Genomic DNA, 17,198 nt, shown 5'->3' on the forward strand with positions numbered 1-17,198 from the left:
CTGGACTGGCCCCTGGAGCCTTGCCTACACTAGGCCTTTTGCTGATGCTAACAATGGTTCAGTTAAGCTGGTGTGAACAGCAGCTTTTTTGTAAGGAAGGCTGTAGCTGAAAACCATTTTCAACAGTATATTTTCATGCCACAAAACAGGCTTACGCTGAAACTGCTGACCAAAAGGCAGACATTAGTTTCAGCTTCATTCTGAACTCTAGGATCCATCCCCCAGCCAAGCTGAGACAAGAGATAATCCGTGCAGGAAAAAAAAAAGTGTTTTAAGTTTTGGTGAGGGAGAAGGTGGAGAAAGCGAGCATAAACATACATTCATTCAGGAATAAAGGTTACCTGTTTTCTTTTAAATCAGGAAAATAAAGCCTTACTTTAAGATATCTGTGTTATTTAGCTACAAAAAAACAACAAGTCAATGTATCAAAGTGTTTCGCCAACAGCCATTGGGTTCAAACTAGGAGTTGCAACACTAGTTACGGGAAAAGGGGTAGGGTCAACTTGGAAATCAAGGGATTCCTAACAAGGAGTTAGGATTAGACTCGGGTTCTAACCCTGTGCTTGAGTTTTCCTGCCCGCTTTTTTGGTTTGACAATCACACCACTATTCCCTCACCCACCAGTATTTTTTTCCATGTGGACGACACCACAGAAACAGGAGAAACTGGCTGACTAAATATTATTTACTGTAGCACCTAATAGCCCTCGGGGAAACAGTGAAAAATTTCTATTTTTCAGAGTAATATCAAATTACAGATATTTACAGAACATAATCTTAGCAAAAAATAGGGATTTTTAAAATCTTTTAGCTACAGTAACATAGATATGTGAAAAAATTTTAGACTGAAATGTGATTTATAAGTTGAAAGCATCTGTCATAACTATACAAGAAAGGGTAACCTCCTTTCTGTATACAGTGCTATAAAACCCCTCCTGGCCAGAGGCAAAACCCTTTCACCTGTAAAGGGTTAAGAAGCTAAGGTAACCCCGCTGGCACCTGACCCAAAATGGCTAATGACGGGACAAGATTCTTTCAAATCTTGAGGTGGGGGAACAAAGGGTTCAGTCTGTCTGTGTGATGCTTTTGCAGGGAACAGATCAGGAAGGCAGCATCACAATTCCTGTTAAGTTAGTAAGTAATCTAGCTAGAAATGCGTTAGATTTCCTTTTGTTTAATGGCTGGTAAAATAAGCTGTGCTGGAGGGAATGTATATTCCTGTTTTTGAGTCTTTTTGTAACTTAAGGTTTTGCCCAGAGGGATTCTCTATGTTTTGAATCCGATTACCCTGTAAGGTATTTACCATCCTGATTTTACAGAGGTGATTCTTTTACTTTTTTTCTTCAATTAAAATTCTTCTTTTAAGAACCTGATTGCTTTTTCATTGTTCTTAAGATCCAAGGGTTTGGGTCTGTGTTCATCTGTACAAATTGGTGAGGATTCTTATCAAGCTCTCCCCAGGAAAGGGGGTGTAAGTCTTGGGGGGATATTTTGGGGGAAGACGTCTCCAAGTGGGCTCTTTCCCTGTTCTTTGTTTAAACGCTTGGTGGTGGCAGCATACGGTTCAAGGCCAAGGCAAAGTTTGTACCTTGGGGAAGTTTTTAACCTAAGCTGGTAAGAATAAGCTTAGGGGGTCTTTCATGCAGGTCCCCACATCTGTACCCTAGAATTCAGAGTGGGGAAGGAACCTTGACAGCATCCTTTTAAAGTGTTCTGTCTGGGTATTTCAGTAATCCTCAATTATAAAATATGAATGCCAAAAATTAGATGTGAACCAAGAATCATCACATAGATGAACATTTCTGTCACATTACTACAGTTTGTTAGCCAAAAAGACTACTGAAATGGATTTCTCATCCTCTTCCCCCTTTATTTAAATAGGTATACAATAGCAAAAAAAGTCTTGCTTATTGCTGGCTTCATTAGTCTTTGACTACCAAGCACTTATAGACATAATTTTTACCTTTCTTGTTTGGCTCCCTCAGTTTCAGTCTGAGAAGCAGATTTATTCTTTTGTTGTTTTAAAACATTATGAACACGGACTTTGTAGCTTTCAAATTCAGAGGTAACAGCAACTTGTTCTGTCTAGAATATGAAAAAAGAAAACCCTCAATTATATAAGCCACTTATTTATATAAAACCAAATAGTTTCAGTTTTAATTTGTGATCTATATACACATTACATTGTTTAAAGATCAAGAAATATGAACAGTTGCATTTCCTTTTTTTCCTGTGTTGAATGGATGATTAAAATGGTTAAGAGAGCCAGGTCATTTAAAATGCAATATTCCATGATTGGTAGGTAAACTTTTTTTTGGTAAAGGGAGAACATTAGTGTTAATCACATCTGTCTTTCAGATAGTTTACAAATACACAATTTTATATAAGATATTGTAACATACAAATAGTACTATAAAACATTACAATGTTCTTAAAAATAAAAACAACTACACACAAAATATTATAAACAGCAACTCCAATACAAGATGGTGATAGAAACAACATAGACAATCATTTCCTCTGTCAACACACAGGCTTCGTCATAGTCAGCCACTGTTACAGTCATAATCAGACATCTATTTGTACTCAGACTTGATTTCTGAGTCATTCTGGTATTTTTGTTCAAGCAAACAAGATGATGGAAAAATTCCATAGTTTGTTTTTGAAAAAAGTATATACAGTTTATTTTCTGTCTTTTTACTATGCTTATACTAAAATCACTGAATATGTAAATTAAATGTATGTTGATGTAAATTTCCTGCCATAAAAAAAAAAATCAGGTAGCTTTGAAATCTTTGAAAAATCATTTGAAATCTTTGACCACAGTTCTTACAGCAAGACGAGTGTGTATTATCAAACTGACTTGACGAGCACTGCTCATCCAGTATTCAATGTTTTGAATATTTTCTAAAAATACCATCTGTGCAGGATTTTCTCTCCTGAATCTCAGCAAGCGGCGGGTGGAATTCCCATACCTTCTGAATTTGTTTTTTTTAAAACATTGAGGGCAACACAAGTCATGCCCTCTACTGGATGTAATACACCACTCCCTGATAAATATAAATATGGCTCTCTGAATGTTCCAGTTGTTTCTTAACTGTGGTTGGTGAACGAGTTTTCTTTCAGACATTGTACTTCAACAGCCATTGCTACAGCTCTTCTGGCTCCAATGATGTTCGTCAATATAATATTTTTTTAAACAAGTCCCTCACTTTTCCTTTCATTCAGGCACTTGAGTTAAAGTACTCACCCCCCAAATATTTGATAAGCAGCCTTTGTTGTATTTGATGCATCTTCACTTGCTCTGCTGTTTTTGCACCTAATTTCTTAGTTGTGACTTGGCAACTATCTTGATGCTCACCTTTTCATTGGTCACATGCTCCTCTGAGGTGTCAGTACTCTTTTTCTTTTGGAGATGTAGCATCCAAGAGAGAGGACTGGCCACACAACAGCTTCATACCATGTCAGTGTGGCGGAACTACATCCAGGATAGATGCTTTGCATTGCCCACGAAGGAATCAGCCAGGATGTGTGGAAATGCCCAATGAGTCTACAAAGGTTGCCCTGGATAGTGAAGAAATTTGATGAGTTGAGTGCCCCCAAACTTTCCTTGAGGCAAACGAGACACACTCCTACAGGTCTGGTGCCAAGAAACTCTCCCTCTTACAGCTTGGCTTCTGACGGATTAGAGGTTTGTAGGTATGGTATGTTCAAGCAGCTGATTCAGAAGCCATCTATTAAGTAGGACCTAGGGCTTCCAGTGGGAAAGGTTTGTAAGTGTAGCACAGTAAGGCCCATATGGACTCCTTTGCTTTCGCTACAAAAACTGCTTGACTACTTTCTTCGCCCGTCTCAGTCTATTGCACAGACTAACTCCTTCCAGAAATATCTTTTTTAGCTTATCATGAACTAGTCTCAGGTAGAAGTGTATCTCTGCAACCCTTTGTCAGTTTCAGGCAGGGCTCAACACTTCTGAAACCTCCAATTAAAAAAAACACCTCTGCAGCAAAATGCAAACATGGGCCTGATGAACGCTCCTTTAAAACACTAATTCCTATGAACTTAAGTTTCTTACACTGACAGTCATTTTCCTGGTGCTAGTGAATGGACGCACCTTATACCAGATTCATTTTTACAAGGATAAGGTGGTAACGTGGACTCACTTGAGATTCCCATCCGAAGTTATGTTAGTGTTCCACCATCAGTGTCAGAAATCCTTGGGAGTCTATTTCAAGCAGACTAACTCCACCCAATTTTATTTTATTTGATAAAGAAACCAAAGTTGCTGAGCAATGCTGTTACAAAGAGAACTATGTTCCAAAGGCATTTCACATTGCTATTATCTGGAAGCCATGTCAAGGCCTATTTGATTAGATGGATGTATCTACCACAGAGAATTGCAAAGCTGCTACTTGGTCGTCTCTCCAGACATTTACAAAATATTACTCCTTGTATTCAGTTTCCAGAAGATGCTCTGTGCTCCAGAACTTTTCCAAGATGGGGGATTCCAGAGCTCTGCCTCCCCTAAGAAGAATTTTATGTTAAGATGTCCTTTATTTTCAGCATGGAATTTTCTCAAATTGCGATCTCTTCCCACAGACTTGAATGTCGTTACACCTCTTACTATTTATGCTATATATTAACAAAACCTCTGTCTCTTCACACAGTTGGCACTAGCTTTGCTATTGCTGGTCATTGCACCTCTGCTCATGTTCATTTGGGATGTGAGAATCCTGCAAAAATAGTATCTTCAAAAGAGAAAATTACTTGTTTTTGAACTCTGCTTTTCAGATGATGTTGTCTTTAGGACACTCCCTCACCCACCTCCCTCACAGAGTTTGGAGTTTCTGGTTTGTGAGGTTATTTTCTTTTTTCCTCCAAGGCACATATACATTGATCATCTTGAGGTGGCTTCTTTTTCTGGGAACTTGTATATTAATTTAAATGGAATAAATGGGCCAAAGGTGTTAACATAACCCAGTCACTGCCTAACATTAAATAGAGTTAAATGAGGTCTGGGGTTTGGTAAACAGAGACCTCAGTCTACTTAGGACTATGGCAAACACATGGAAAATCTTTTAAATCCTTTATTAAAGTTACAGAAAAGCAAACATAGTTAAAACATTTGAAATGTATTTTAACAGCATTTTTTGTTCCTTTTTCCTTTAGTTGGAAAGAAGTTTAGAATGAAAAATCCCCTTGTTTGACCATCTCTCAGATGGTAATAACTGTCCTCTTGGGAAAAAGAGAAGATGTCAGCTGAGATGGGCTGGGGCTGTTGTTGCTACTGTTAAAGTCTGATCCTATTTTATCTCTAGGGGTATTTGGGATTCAGCTGGAGCTAGTAGGAGTGGTAATCTCATCTGGATCCCTCTCTCTGGCCTGGTCTGGTCAGGACATCACTCAGGATTTGTATGATGGAGGGCTGCCAGGAGATGGTGGCGGGGGCAGCTATGATAGGGAAGCTTGCTTCAGTAGCCTCTGTCTGTCTTCTCCTATCTTCCCCCCAAGATTTTTTTCTTTTTCTTTAAAGGACCCACAAAAGCAACGATGGATGGAATACCCCATCCCCTCATTATTTTGCCCACCAATTAGGCCTAATATTTGATGACAATTTTGTTTCATTAAATTTCTGGTTCTACATTTTTTATTTTTACCGAGCATGATTTCAGTTTAGTCCTTGAATTATATCCTCAATTTAGTCCTTGAATGTGGCCTCTTTTTGTTTGCACTAATTGAGTCTCTCTACCTGGGTCTCTTGCAGCTGTTTATAACATTCATTATTGAAAGCAACTTGACGTACTTCCCATCTTAAAGAGCTCTGTGTAGTCCAAAAGCTTGCCTCTTCCACCAACGAACGTTGGTCCAATAACAGGTATTACCTCACCCAGTGTGTCTCTCTACTTTCCATTGACACTTGTTATTATATCATCTTACAAACTTTTACATACTTTTTACAACCGAGCTCACTATTACAGTACATTTGTCAGCCCAGTTATCACAACAGAGCCTCAGCTCTGGTACAGTCAAAGAAACTGACTATAGTGTTTGGATGGCAGCATTTATATTCCACAGAAGATGGTGCACAACAAGTAGTAAAAGGCCTAACTTGTGCTCTATGCTGCTATTGCTGAAAAGGTCAAAAACCCTTACAAGTTAGGAGAATTCCTTCCAGTCATCTGCCAAGGACCTAAGATCCAGGAGTCAGAATCCTGCAAGATGGTATCTTTAGAGAAGCAAAAGTGCAAGTTAAGTAACTTTGTCTTCTAACAGTCTAAAGAGTTATTACTTATTTTATGAAAAAGTACCTTTGCTGTGTTGCATTCTTCTTGTAGGGTTGCAATTTTCTGCTGGTAAGCACTTAGAGTGCGCTGGTGTTGCTCCAAAGAGGTCCGCAGATGTTCTTGAATCTTGTGTTTTTCTGATGTAAGTTCAGCCAGCTGAATCTGAAAATGAGCACGCATTTCAACAAAGCTAGAATTTAGTCTTCAGAATTGACTCTTCTTTTCATTAGGTGAACAGAGAATGAAAAAAAGCATCCAGATATTCTGGTAATGGGAAACCTAGAAATGACTAGATACAATAAAATTAAAATCTGGTTTTAAAAAATATTAATGTGAAGAAGGCACACAGCCATATGTTCGAATGTATCTGAGCAGTATCACGTGCATCATTTATCATTTGAATTTTACTTAAAATAATGAGAAGAAATGTGCAGACAAATTTTTTGAGAGAATTATTTCATTTTTTCTCAATTGCTTTTTTTTTTTTTTTTTTTTGGAAAGCATAATCCCTATTTTCTGTAAATCAACAAATGTGTCATTTGGCAGCAAGGCAGATGCCTGTTACTAGCCATCAAAATTCATACTGATGAAAATTAACCTCATATTAAGGCTTTTTGCTGGCAATGTGTTTTAAATAAAACACTTTTTTAAAAAAGCGAAGTTTAATAAAGTAGGGCCAAAGGTAGATTAAAAAAATATATCCTTGTCATAGGACTCAGATTCCCTAATTCTCTCTTGAGAGATTAAAAATAAAAAGGGAGAAAGCAGCAAGCCAACTGAATATCTGAACCGTCGTGCATCAGTTCTGAAATACAACAGCAGCAGCACTTATACCTTACAGGGCTTTATGCTAGAAACATCAGAAAAAAGATGCAGAAGAGCAGTCAAATATAGTTTTTATATTTAGGGAAAAAGTATATATAGAAATTGTACTATTTACCCCAATTTCACCACTCATGCTATCACCCAAACCCCAAACAATGATTTCAGCAATGTTAAAGCAGATTAAATTCTCAAATGAATGAACTGAGTCAGATATGCCTCATATGATAGTAACAGATCAGCACATCTGACAGTGTGACAGATGAACCCATCTGTAGATATAAGAGCATATGAGGCTTAAGCACAGGGCGAGAAGACCGGTGATCCTGAGTTCTAACCCTGCTTCTGGCACGGATTTGCTGTGTAGCCTTGGCCAAGTCACTTCACCTCTCTGCCTCAGGCTCCCTGCTGTGAAACGGATATAATAATACACACAACTACCTATTAATTAATTAGTTAATTAGTTAATCCTCACAGGGCTATTGTAAGGATTAACTAGGGTCTGTGAAGTGCTTGTAAATTTAAAATGCTGGAACATGGGTAGGTATATGAGGTTGTGTGTGACAGCATGAGTGATGAAATTGGGGTACATGTTGCTTTTCAACATCTGTTGGAGATGAAAGTGAAAATCTTAAGAGCATGTCAGTGATAATGTTGTAAGCAATATGAAGGTGGCAAGGATGGTAGGACACTTCTTTCTGACACGCTTTTAAGGTTCTGACTGGATGGAAAGTGTCCTGGAGCAACCTTAAGTGTCACTAAATGTAATTTTTTATTTTAAAAAAAACAACACACCTAGGAAATTATTATTTCTACACCCTTGGTTACACACAAGTCAGGGAGGAAAGAGAGGAGTTGGATGGGCCTGGGCATCAGAGAGAGAAACTGCACTGCTGGACCTGCTCCTGGCAGTGCCCACACTCTGAAGGAAGTGAAAGACTACGATGTAGCTCAGGAGAATCATTGTAAGATTTTCCTCTTGGTATCAGAATCACCACCAATCATACCCGTGCCTTAGTTTCCTCTCCAGTTAGCAATTTTCCTCCAGGTGAGTGGGAGACTGGAAGAGGTTTAGCCCTGTGGCCAAATCAATCAGTGCAAATGGCTGTGGCCTCAATTAGGGCAAGAGGGTTAACTCTTTCCCTGCCAATTAGGACATGGACTACATCCCTTCCAACAGAAGAGTAGACGTCAGTACATGTGGTGGAAGTCCTGCTCCCTGCCAACCGAGGCATGGGGTCTATGCACCCATCATCACACTTAAATTTAAAGTCCCTGAAAAACGTACCCCAAAGCAAGCCATTGTATTTAGAAATGACATAACCCTCCAGTTTCAGGGAACCTCTATAAAGGAATCTGCATCTTCCTGAGTTGGGAGCATCTGTTGACTATGGGGACCTAGGTTTGCCTCCCCAACGCAATCCTGTATCACTGTTTAGAATGGTTTCATCATACCCCATAATTCAAGATACAAAGAGTTTCCACTGTTTAACTTTCAGGTCTGGAGCAATGAATGCCCAGGTGAAGTTGGGGCTGCTGACTAATTAGAAGCAAAGTCATTGAAAGTTTACTGACTGAGGGTTTGGGTCTGGATTGAGAGTTCCTAACAGACTGAGAATGTGTTTTGCATTGTAATCAACCAACTGGATCTATTAAATTTATTACTTAATCATGATAGGCTACCTAATAAATCATTTGATAACTTTAAAGATATAACTCAATCTTCTCTGATAGTACACCAGTTAGGATTTTTCATGTCAACAACTGAGAAATCAGAATACCAAAGAGGGCAGGAGAAAGCAGATTAATTTTCAGAGTCAGATTTGTATTCCCACCTCTGTAAATCGGCCTTTAGAATGCTACATACTCTCCAGGTGGCATGTACCTGGAAACTGGGCATTCTAAAGTTGGGTGAGATAGAAGTTTATTTCTGAAAGAATTGTGGCAACTGAAAGACAGGTTATAAGGCTCTATTTCTTGTCCCTAAAGGAAAAGAAGAGGGAACTGACAGCTGGGAGAGGGCTGGGTTTATAGCAGAACTATCAGAAACTGGGGGCAAAATATACTCAACAGAAGTGTTCAAGAATTAACTCAAACAATTCCAAGTAGGAGAAATATTTATTTCTCTGAGGGAAAATTTGAACAGATGTATTTCATCTTGATCCTGAAAAAGTTGTTAAAGGAAGAACTATTTCCTACTATTTTCATGATGCACTGACTGTAACTAGGATTTTAGTTAACAATTTAACGAAGGCATGATGGCAATGAGACATAATAATGTTCTATTCTTGGCAGTTCTCACCACCTTTAATGAAAATAGGAGAACTGTAAATATGCAGCAATACTTTCATTGGGGTTAAGTGAACAGACATCTAATAGTAGTTACTGACTTCCAATCTTCCTATTTTAGAAATATGGGATTCAATTGATGGCTATCACAAAGCGCGTGTATGGAACATGAACGCGTTTTATCCTTTAATGTAGGATGGACTAGTAATAATTTGGCCTGGGGTGAGGGGAGCTACTTTCATAAAGCCTTTGTGAAATCACAGAACAATTTTGTTACATCATTTCTTTATTGATGGACATTTTTAAGGGCATGTCTATATTACAAACTTAGGCTGATTTACAGCCACCGCAATAATTACTGCGGTGGTTTATGGCCATACTACCCTCCTTTTGTCGGTGGTGCACATCCTCACCAGGAGTGCTTCCACTGATTTAAGAGGGGCAGTGTGAGGGGGCTGAGAGCCCAGGCCCCCAGCTGTGTGTACAGCTCCCCACTGGAATCCCAGCAACCCTGCCCCCTCCCACACCCGGCTCTCCATAGCCGGGCAGGGAGAAGGGAACCTGGGGGCATCTCAGCTCCAAGCAGGGAGTCTGGGCAGTAGCCCAGCTCGGAGCAGGGGGCAGCTGGGCTCTAGCTGGAACCCCCAACCTGCCCCTAACTGGACCCCCACCTGCCCTGAGGTGACAGCCTGAGCTGTGAGCAGCTTTCTTGTCAATTTCATGGCTCTAGCAGGGAGCTGTGAAATTAACAAGAATTATAGCTAACAGCTGATGTAAGTAACCTGCAGTGTCTGCAGGACACTGTGTTGCCCTAACTACACCGACATAAGTTCTATGCTTCTCGTAGAGGTGAAATTATTATGTTGGTGTAGTAGGGTACTTACATGGGCGAGACCAAGGCTGTAGTGTATACACTGACATAATTAGGTTGAGGGTTAAGCTGCCTTAAGTCGACCTTACTCTGCAGTGTAGACCAGGCCTAAAGTACTTAACATTGGATTCTGCTCCCTTGTATGTATGCACTGTAACATCTTTATTTATGTAATCATGCGCTATATTTTCCACAAGACCTCTGTCTTGTTCAGTGCAGAAGTTGGCAGGTGTGCATAATGATTAAGGAAAAGGGATGCAGGAAGAGACAGGATCGTCTCTTATGGACAGGATGCTGGATTAGAATCAGAAAAACAAAGTTGTATCCCTGGCTGTCAAATTTCTTTTGGCATGTCTGGAAAGTCACTATACCACAGTTTCAAAACTGGTACTCATTTTATAGATGCTCAATTGGGACATCTATGACCTGATTTTCAGAAGTGCAAAGCACACACAACTTCAACTGAGTTAAATGGAAGCTATAATCTCAGTACCTCTAGAAAAGAGTCAGGCTATAGATGTGTAAAATGGGGAACCCAAAATTAGTGGTGACTTTTGCAAATGTTGGTCTTAATTTCTCTGTACCTCAGTATCCTCACCTGTGAAGTGGGGATAATACCACCTCTCTACCTCCTACAGGTGTTGTCAAGATAAATTCATTAAAGGCTGAAAGGCACAGCAGTGATAAGTGCTACAGGAAAGCACATGAGAAAATAAAACTTCCAAGTGTAGGGCAGCATTTAGATGATGTGCAGTAAATAAGTCCTGGGGCCATTCAGCTGAATAAGAATAAAATGGAATATTCAACAGCTGCCTCATTCTCAGAGCACTGTCTGTCCTGTGAAATGAGTGAGGCAGGGATTCTTTGAGGGCAAAAAAATAGTATGTGAGCACACAATTAAATATTACAGTAGAACCTCAGAATTACGAACACCTCAGGAATGGAGGTTGTTCTTAACTCTGAAATGTTCGTAACTCTGAACAAAACATTATGGTTCTTTTAAAAGTTTACAACTGAACATTGACTTAATACAGCTTTGAAACTTTACTATGCAGAAACTTTAAAATGCAGCTTTCCCTTTTTTTTTTAGTAGTTTATGTTTAACACAGTTGTCATAAATATAAAGGGAAGGGTAAACCCCTTTAAAATCCCTCCTGGCCTGAGGAAAAATCCTCTCACCTGTAAAGAGTTAAGAAGCTAAAGGTAACCTCGCTGGCACCTGGCCAAAATGACCAATGAGAGCTGGTAAAAGTAAGCTTAAGAGGTTTTCATGCAGGTCCCCACATCTGTACCCTAGAGTTCAGAGTGGGGGAGGAACCTTGACAACAGTACTGCACTGTGTTTGCTTTTTTTTTTTTGTCTCTGTTGCTGCCAGATTGTGTACTTCCAGTTCCAATGAGGTGCGAGGTCAGTTCGTAACTCTGAAGTTCTACTGTATCAGTGCACAGACAAGTGAGCAGAATTAAGGTTGTACAGCCAAACTTAATTCTAATATTTCCTAACTTTTGAATGTTTGACTTTGCAACATTTAACACTTAAACGTTAGTATAGTTTTTAAAAAATTTTCCAAGTGTGTGTGTGTGTGTGTTTTAAAAGAAAACTGGAAAAAGACAAATTCTATCACATGCAACAGTGATGATCCAGCCCTCTACATTGGTTATTAACAAAATTTGAATCCATAGCCTTCATAGCCTCACCTCTACCATTTGACTTGAAGGAGTAACTGATCTGATAACAAGAATAGGCAGTTATTCGTTACATGCACCATCTCGCAGAGAGTAATGCGGCACCCATATTGCCAGTCGATAAATGTATTTTGTTACTATGGTTCCAAAACACCCACCCACTGTGGAAACACTATGCACGAGCACAAAATAATTACAAGAAACTGAAAGACTTAGGGTACTATGTTAAATGAAACACTTGAGGACAATTGAGAGAACTGATTAAAAACAAAATTAGTGATACAGCTTTTGTAACAACCTGTTTACATTCTGTAGCATTCAGCCTATATTACCCCATAGCATTCTCTCTAGCTTCTTAAGTCAGAAAGCTTGTGCTAACAACAGAGAGTGAAGTTCCTTGCCTTATAGACTTCCACTTGCTGCTGACTTGCCTCTAGCTCTCCTTTTAATGATGCTTGAAGTATTAGATGGTCATTTTCCTGCAGGATAAAGATATCTTGGTTGATTTAAAACACTAAATATTTTTTTATTTCAAAATCTAAATTGGCAACTAAATTATAAGCATTTTGTATAAAAAAAGCATGTGCAGGAAAATAGGCACTTACAGCTTGCCTTGAATCTGCCAGTTCTTTTTTGGTTTTCACTAGCTGTTGTTTTATCTGGGAGTTCCTTTCCTCATACTGTAGCACAGAAGATTGAAGAGATTCTAAATGCAGAGGTAATTTTTGATGAGCAAAGGAAAAAAACCTGTATGGGGTGCTTTCATAAAAGTGTTGTAAATGTAACCGAAAATGAATGTTGCAAACAAGCAGTTCACCAAGAGTTCGACTTCAAATTTCCAGGTATCATACTGGTTTTCTAACACATCTTCAAGCAAATTGGGGTTATGCTTAAGAGGATGGCCAAAAAAAAGGCAACACACCATTATTTGGTAATGTTTTCCAGTAGGAGCGTTATGACTCTACCAGGGGTTTTCAGCCACTCAGCTCTGTAAAAAGACTCTGAAGGTATCACACTCTGGGATTAACACAGGCACGTGAGAAATGCCAATTCGTCCAGTAAAATATCTGACTATTAGTTTACAGCTTAGTAAACAAGTGACAGATGAACTACAGTAATTCATTTAACATGTGAGAAGGGAATTTTGACAAGTCTTCTTTCAACTGTTTCTTGGCAGCCCTTCTTGTCTCCTGAGCGGAGAAGGTTAAGATACACATACATGAGGTTCCCAAGCTGTTTGCCTCCCCCCCCCCCACATTGGATAAAAGAAGTCCCATTGCAGACAATGAGAAATAGAAAAAGTTAATATTTTACGCACTTATTTCTTCTTGTAGTGTTTCTTGGTTTTGTTTCTGAATTCTGATCTCTTGCTCAAGATCTTCAATTTTGTTGTTTTTATCTGTAATCTTCTGATTAAGTTCTTTCACTAAACGCTCATAATCAGCCATTTCCATATCCATTAGTGTGCTCTTCTGGGCATCCTGCAGATTACATATTTTGTAGTTCCAGTTTAAAATTGCTCGAGCTGATTTGAAGATTTTTGTTTTGAATACTCTGTACTGCAAAACTGTTCCTCACAATTCCAATTTTTGTTAAAGTCTATAGCCAAATATGCAACAGAGGAAAACTTATCCATCAGCATTCTAAATCTCATTTGTTTGTAACAGAATCAAAACAAGGAAACAAGTTACAATATTAAAATTCTGTCTAGTGTTCTGATAAGCATTCTAAAGGAATTTGGCTCTGGGAAAGCAAACAGTCTTGTATTAAGGCACTGGAGTGGGACTCAGGAGATCTGGATTCAATTTCCACTTCCATTCAGTCTTTTGTGTGACCTGGGCTAGTAACAATTTCTCTATGCCTCAGTTCCCCATCTATAAAATGGGATAAGACTTCCTGTCTCCCACCTTTTGTCTTACTTGGATTTTAAGCCTTGTGGGAAGGGATGTTCTATCATGTGTTATGTACAGCACATAACACAGAGGGGCTACAATCTTATTTGGGTCCTCCAAGCACTACTATAACAGAAACAATTACCCTACCCGCCTCGCCAGCTCTAGTTCCTGCATAGTTTTCTGAAGATGTTTCTTTTCCTTCTGAAGCTGCAGCTGAAGCTCTTCAAGTTCTCTTACAGCACTGCTGTGGTCCTGAAAATTAGTTTACATGCTTTTCAGTTACGTAATTTGAGTTCAAGAATGTTTGTTCATGAGGTGTATGTCACAAAATTTATGTTAGTAAGAATGACAGGTTTTTGAAAAAAAACCCTCATAGCCTCCAAATTAAACCCCAGATGGATTATAAAATTAATAGCCATGTTAGTTTAACATACAGTCATAAGGCCCCATTCTATTCTCACTACTGACTATGACAAAACTCTAAATGGGGGCAAGACTGAAAGGGTCAGCCAGGCAACAAAATATGATGCTGTATCTGATCTATAAAGGCAACAAAACCAAACTAGTTAAAATATTTTAAAGATTCAGCTCTAACGGTTTACCACACTTTCAAGAAGTCTTCCCTTCAATCCATTCAGAGAATAGCCCGTGCTTTATTTTTTATGGACCCACAACATTGCTTTTACCTTTATCTTTTGCTCTTTTAGAAATTTTTCAGCTTCCAGTTCTTTATCGACTTTTGCTTTGGCTTTTTGCGTTTCTAATATCTGGGCTTCTAGCAGCGTAACATTAGACTGTAGAGTTTCAATACGAGCCATAAGGTCTTCATTGGCAGAGTTTAGTTGGTCTTGCTAGAATGATATTAGTAACAAGATGAAAGTGAAAGTTAATATTCTTGCAATTCTTACAGGCAGAGATGCTGACTGTGTTATGTTGTTGTTTTTTTAGGAGATACACGAGGATTTCCACCCAACACCCTTTGTAAACTATTTCTGCAGATGCTTGAACATGACAGGACAAAACCATGTCCATACTAACAGTTTAAAACCAGAATAAGAAATAGCCTGGTTTAAAAATGGGTGGCATGATTTAGACACTCCTACAACACAATTTTGAAACTATATTACAACCCTGTTGCAGGTTTTTTAAAAGGGTTGATGGAGAACAGTGGGTAAGCTTGGAAAATAATTCACTAGCTCTTCAGGAACAGCATGCCAACCTCGGCTCAAATACAGCTGCCATAGTTCTGAGCAGATGTTAATGCCATCAACCCTGACTCCAAAGAAGCTACTTCAATACCACCAAATATTGCCAATTTATCTGTTTTAAATGAGATAAAGCTAAGGCACAGGTAAGAGATCTGTCCCTGTCTGGATTAGAGTTGCTGATGTTTTCAGGGTTTGTTTTGAACCACCAGCATTTTCACCATATGGTCTCGTCCTTCCCTTGTTGTGTGAATCCAGAATTAAGGATGAATACATGAAAAAAAAAAATTACCAAACAGCACAATTATTGATCATATTTTGTTCATGAAATATTTTATATCATCAATTTGAAAAAATTCACCTGCTGATAAGCAGTAGAATGTATTCAAGAGTGAGATTGGGAGCAAAAAAGGAGATTTTAAAGTCTCATGAGAGTATTTCAGCCAATCAATGATTGGATTTAGTCCATCATACAACCCACTCATTTTTCAGATGTTTTGGGTGTTGACTGGACACATTTTGCCTCTCTCCTCAGTATTTTCTGAGGGAGACAGGAGGGAAAAAAACCTCACTTCTAGTTTGAAACATTTTTAATTTACAGTTAGTATTAATATTTTAAAATTCTCGGTCCTTACTAACGGCTGCTGTATTTTGTAGAGGGAAGGGATAATATCAGTAAAAGGTAGATATAGCTCTGTACTACCCATTAGATATAAAGGACTTAAAATCTGTATGACCGCTGTCAGTGTTGTGCAGCTGCTCTTTTCTGAGAGCCAGCTCAAGCTCATGTACTACAGTTGTTGACAAACGGGCTTAATTTCAAATTTCTTCAGATTTGGGCCCTGATACTCCAAAAAGGCCCCTATGTTCTTGCAGTTCAGAGAGATATCCAGATATTTTTATAATGTCCCTATTTTCATTTAATTTTTTTTCCAAATCCAAATATTCCAAACACTGGGATTTCTACCTTGTCGAACACAAATATTAATTTGCTCATATGTATTCAAAAATACAGATGGAATTATGAAAATATTTACAGGGATAATTTACATAAGTATGTGTATCAAACTGAAATGGGACTTAAGATCAATTACTTCATATTTGTCATAAAAATTATTTGCTCAGTCACAAAATAAGCTACCTGCTGAGTTGAAGTCTGTAGTTGTCTTGTAAGATCATCTGTCTGATGTTCAAGATTAGTTGCTCGCTCCTTTTCCAAATCCAGCTGTTCTGCTTGCTTGTCATATTCCAGCAGAAGATTCTTGAAACATGCACAAAGCACTTTAATTTTTGTTAAATACATGGAAGCTGTGATGTGCTTATAGCAAATAAATGGGTATTTGCACATTCTTATTATTGTTCAGTACTTGATGTTTCTTATTGTGACATCAGAAGTACCATAGGTGAATTAAAGCTGCAGTTCCATTCTAGGTTCTAGTGAAAACAACTCTTTCAAGTTTTCCTCTCTAGATTTAAGTCATTCATTGAAGAGCTCTAAGTCACCACAGATTTTAAAAAAGGGTATATTAGTAAAGGAATTACTGGTTTTTTGGCAATGGAGGCTGTTGGAACCATATCTTTCATGTTTCTTGATCTGGCACTTTAACTGCATTAACAAGGGTTATTTCCCATAATATTTCTCTTTGTCTAAACTTAACGTTAGCATTCAAATGGTCCTAATTAAACTTTGAAATTCACACTTCAGTGGAAGTAATAGGGTAAGGAGAAGGGAATCCCCAAGTTTGCTGCTGGTATTGATTGGTTGGATACAGTTTTTACACAACTCTGGTTTCACAAGGCAGCAGCATTTTCTATTCATTTATATTCTGATAGCTGCAGTTTTTCCACCGAAAAAAGAATTTATTTAACACTGAAAGAACTAAAGAATGTCAGAAGTTTGCTGAAAAATTTAAATACTGTATCTATGATTTTCTCTTGTCTCTAATATTAAAGGTAATTTTTGGGAGTACTTTGTTGTACATGTTTTAAGGAGACAGTTTTCCTCATGAAAGCACTCTCAATATCACAGGTGTCCCTGCTTGATCACTCTAGCCACTCCAGCCAGATAGAATGGATCAATGGCACTAAGGCAGTGAGCATATTAACAAAAATCTACTTCTGAGCATGCTACCTTACAGCCTCACAACT

General features: G+C 38.4%; 1 protein-coding gene across 1 annotated transcript in view; it reads right to left on the minus strand.

Annotated features, from left to right (window-relative positions):
- Nucleotides 1-17,198, minus strand: part of GCC2 (GRIP and coiled-coil domain containing 2) — a 47,365-nt gene that overhangs the window by 14,317 nt on the left and 15,850 nt on the right. Inside the window, exons 10-17 of the mRNA XM_084616947.1 lie at nt 16,192-16,311; nt 14,532-14,696; nt 13,993-14,097; nt 13,269-13,431; nt 12,556-12,656; nt 12,352-12,429; nt 6,308-6,445; nt 1,963-2,084 (exon numbers count right to left, since the gene is read on the minus strand). Coding sequence (XP_084473073.1) covers nt 1,963-2,084; nt 6,308-6,445; nt 12,352-12,429; nt 12,556-12,656; nt 13,269-13,431; nt 13,993-14,097; nt 14,532-14,696; nt 16,192-16,311 — 992 coding nt within the window. The remainder of the gene's footprint in view (nt 1-1,962; nt 2,085-6,307; nt 6,446-12,351; nt 12,430-12,555; nt 12,657-13,268; nt 13,432-13,992; nt 14,098-14,531; nt 14,697-16,191; nt 16,312-17,198) is intronic.

Source organism: Lepidochelys olivacea (assembly GCF_965140295.1).
Source record: "Lepidochelys olivacea isolate rLepOli2 genome assembly, chromosome: 1".
Lineage (NCBI taxonomy): Eukaryota > Metazoa > Chordata > Testudines > Cheloniidae > Lepidochelys > Lepidochelys olivacea.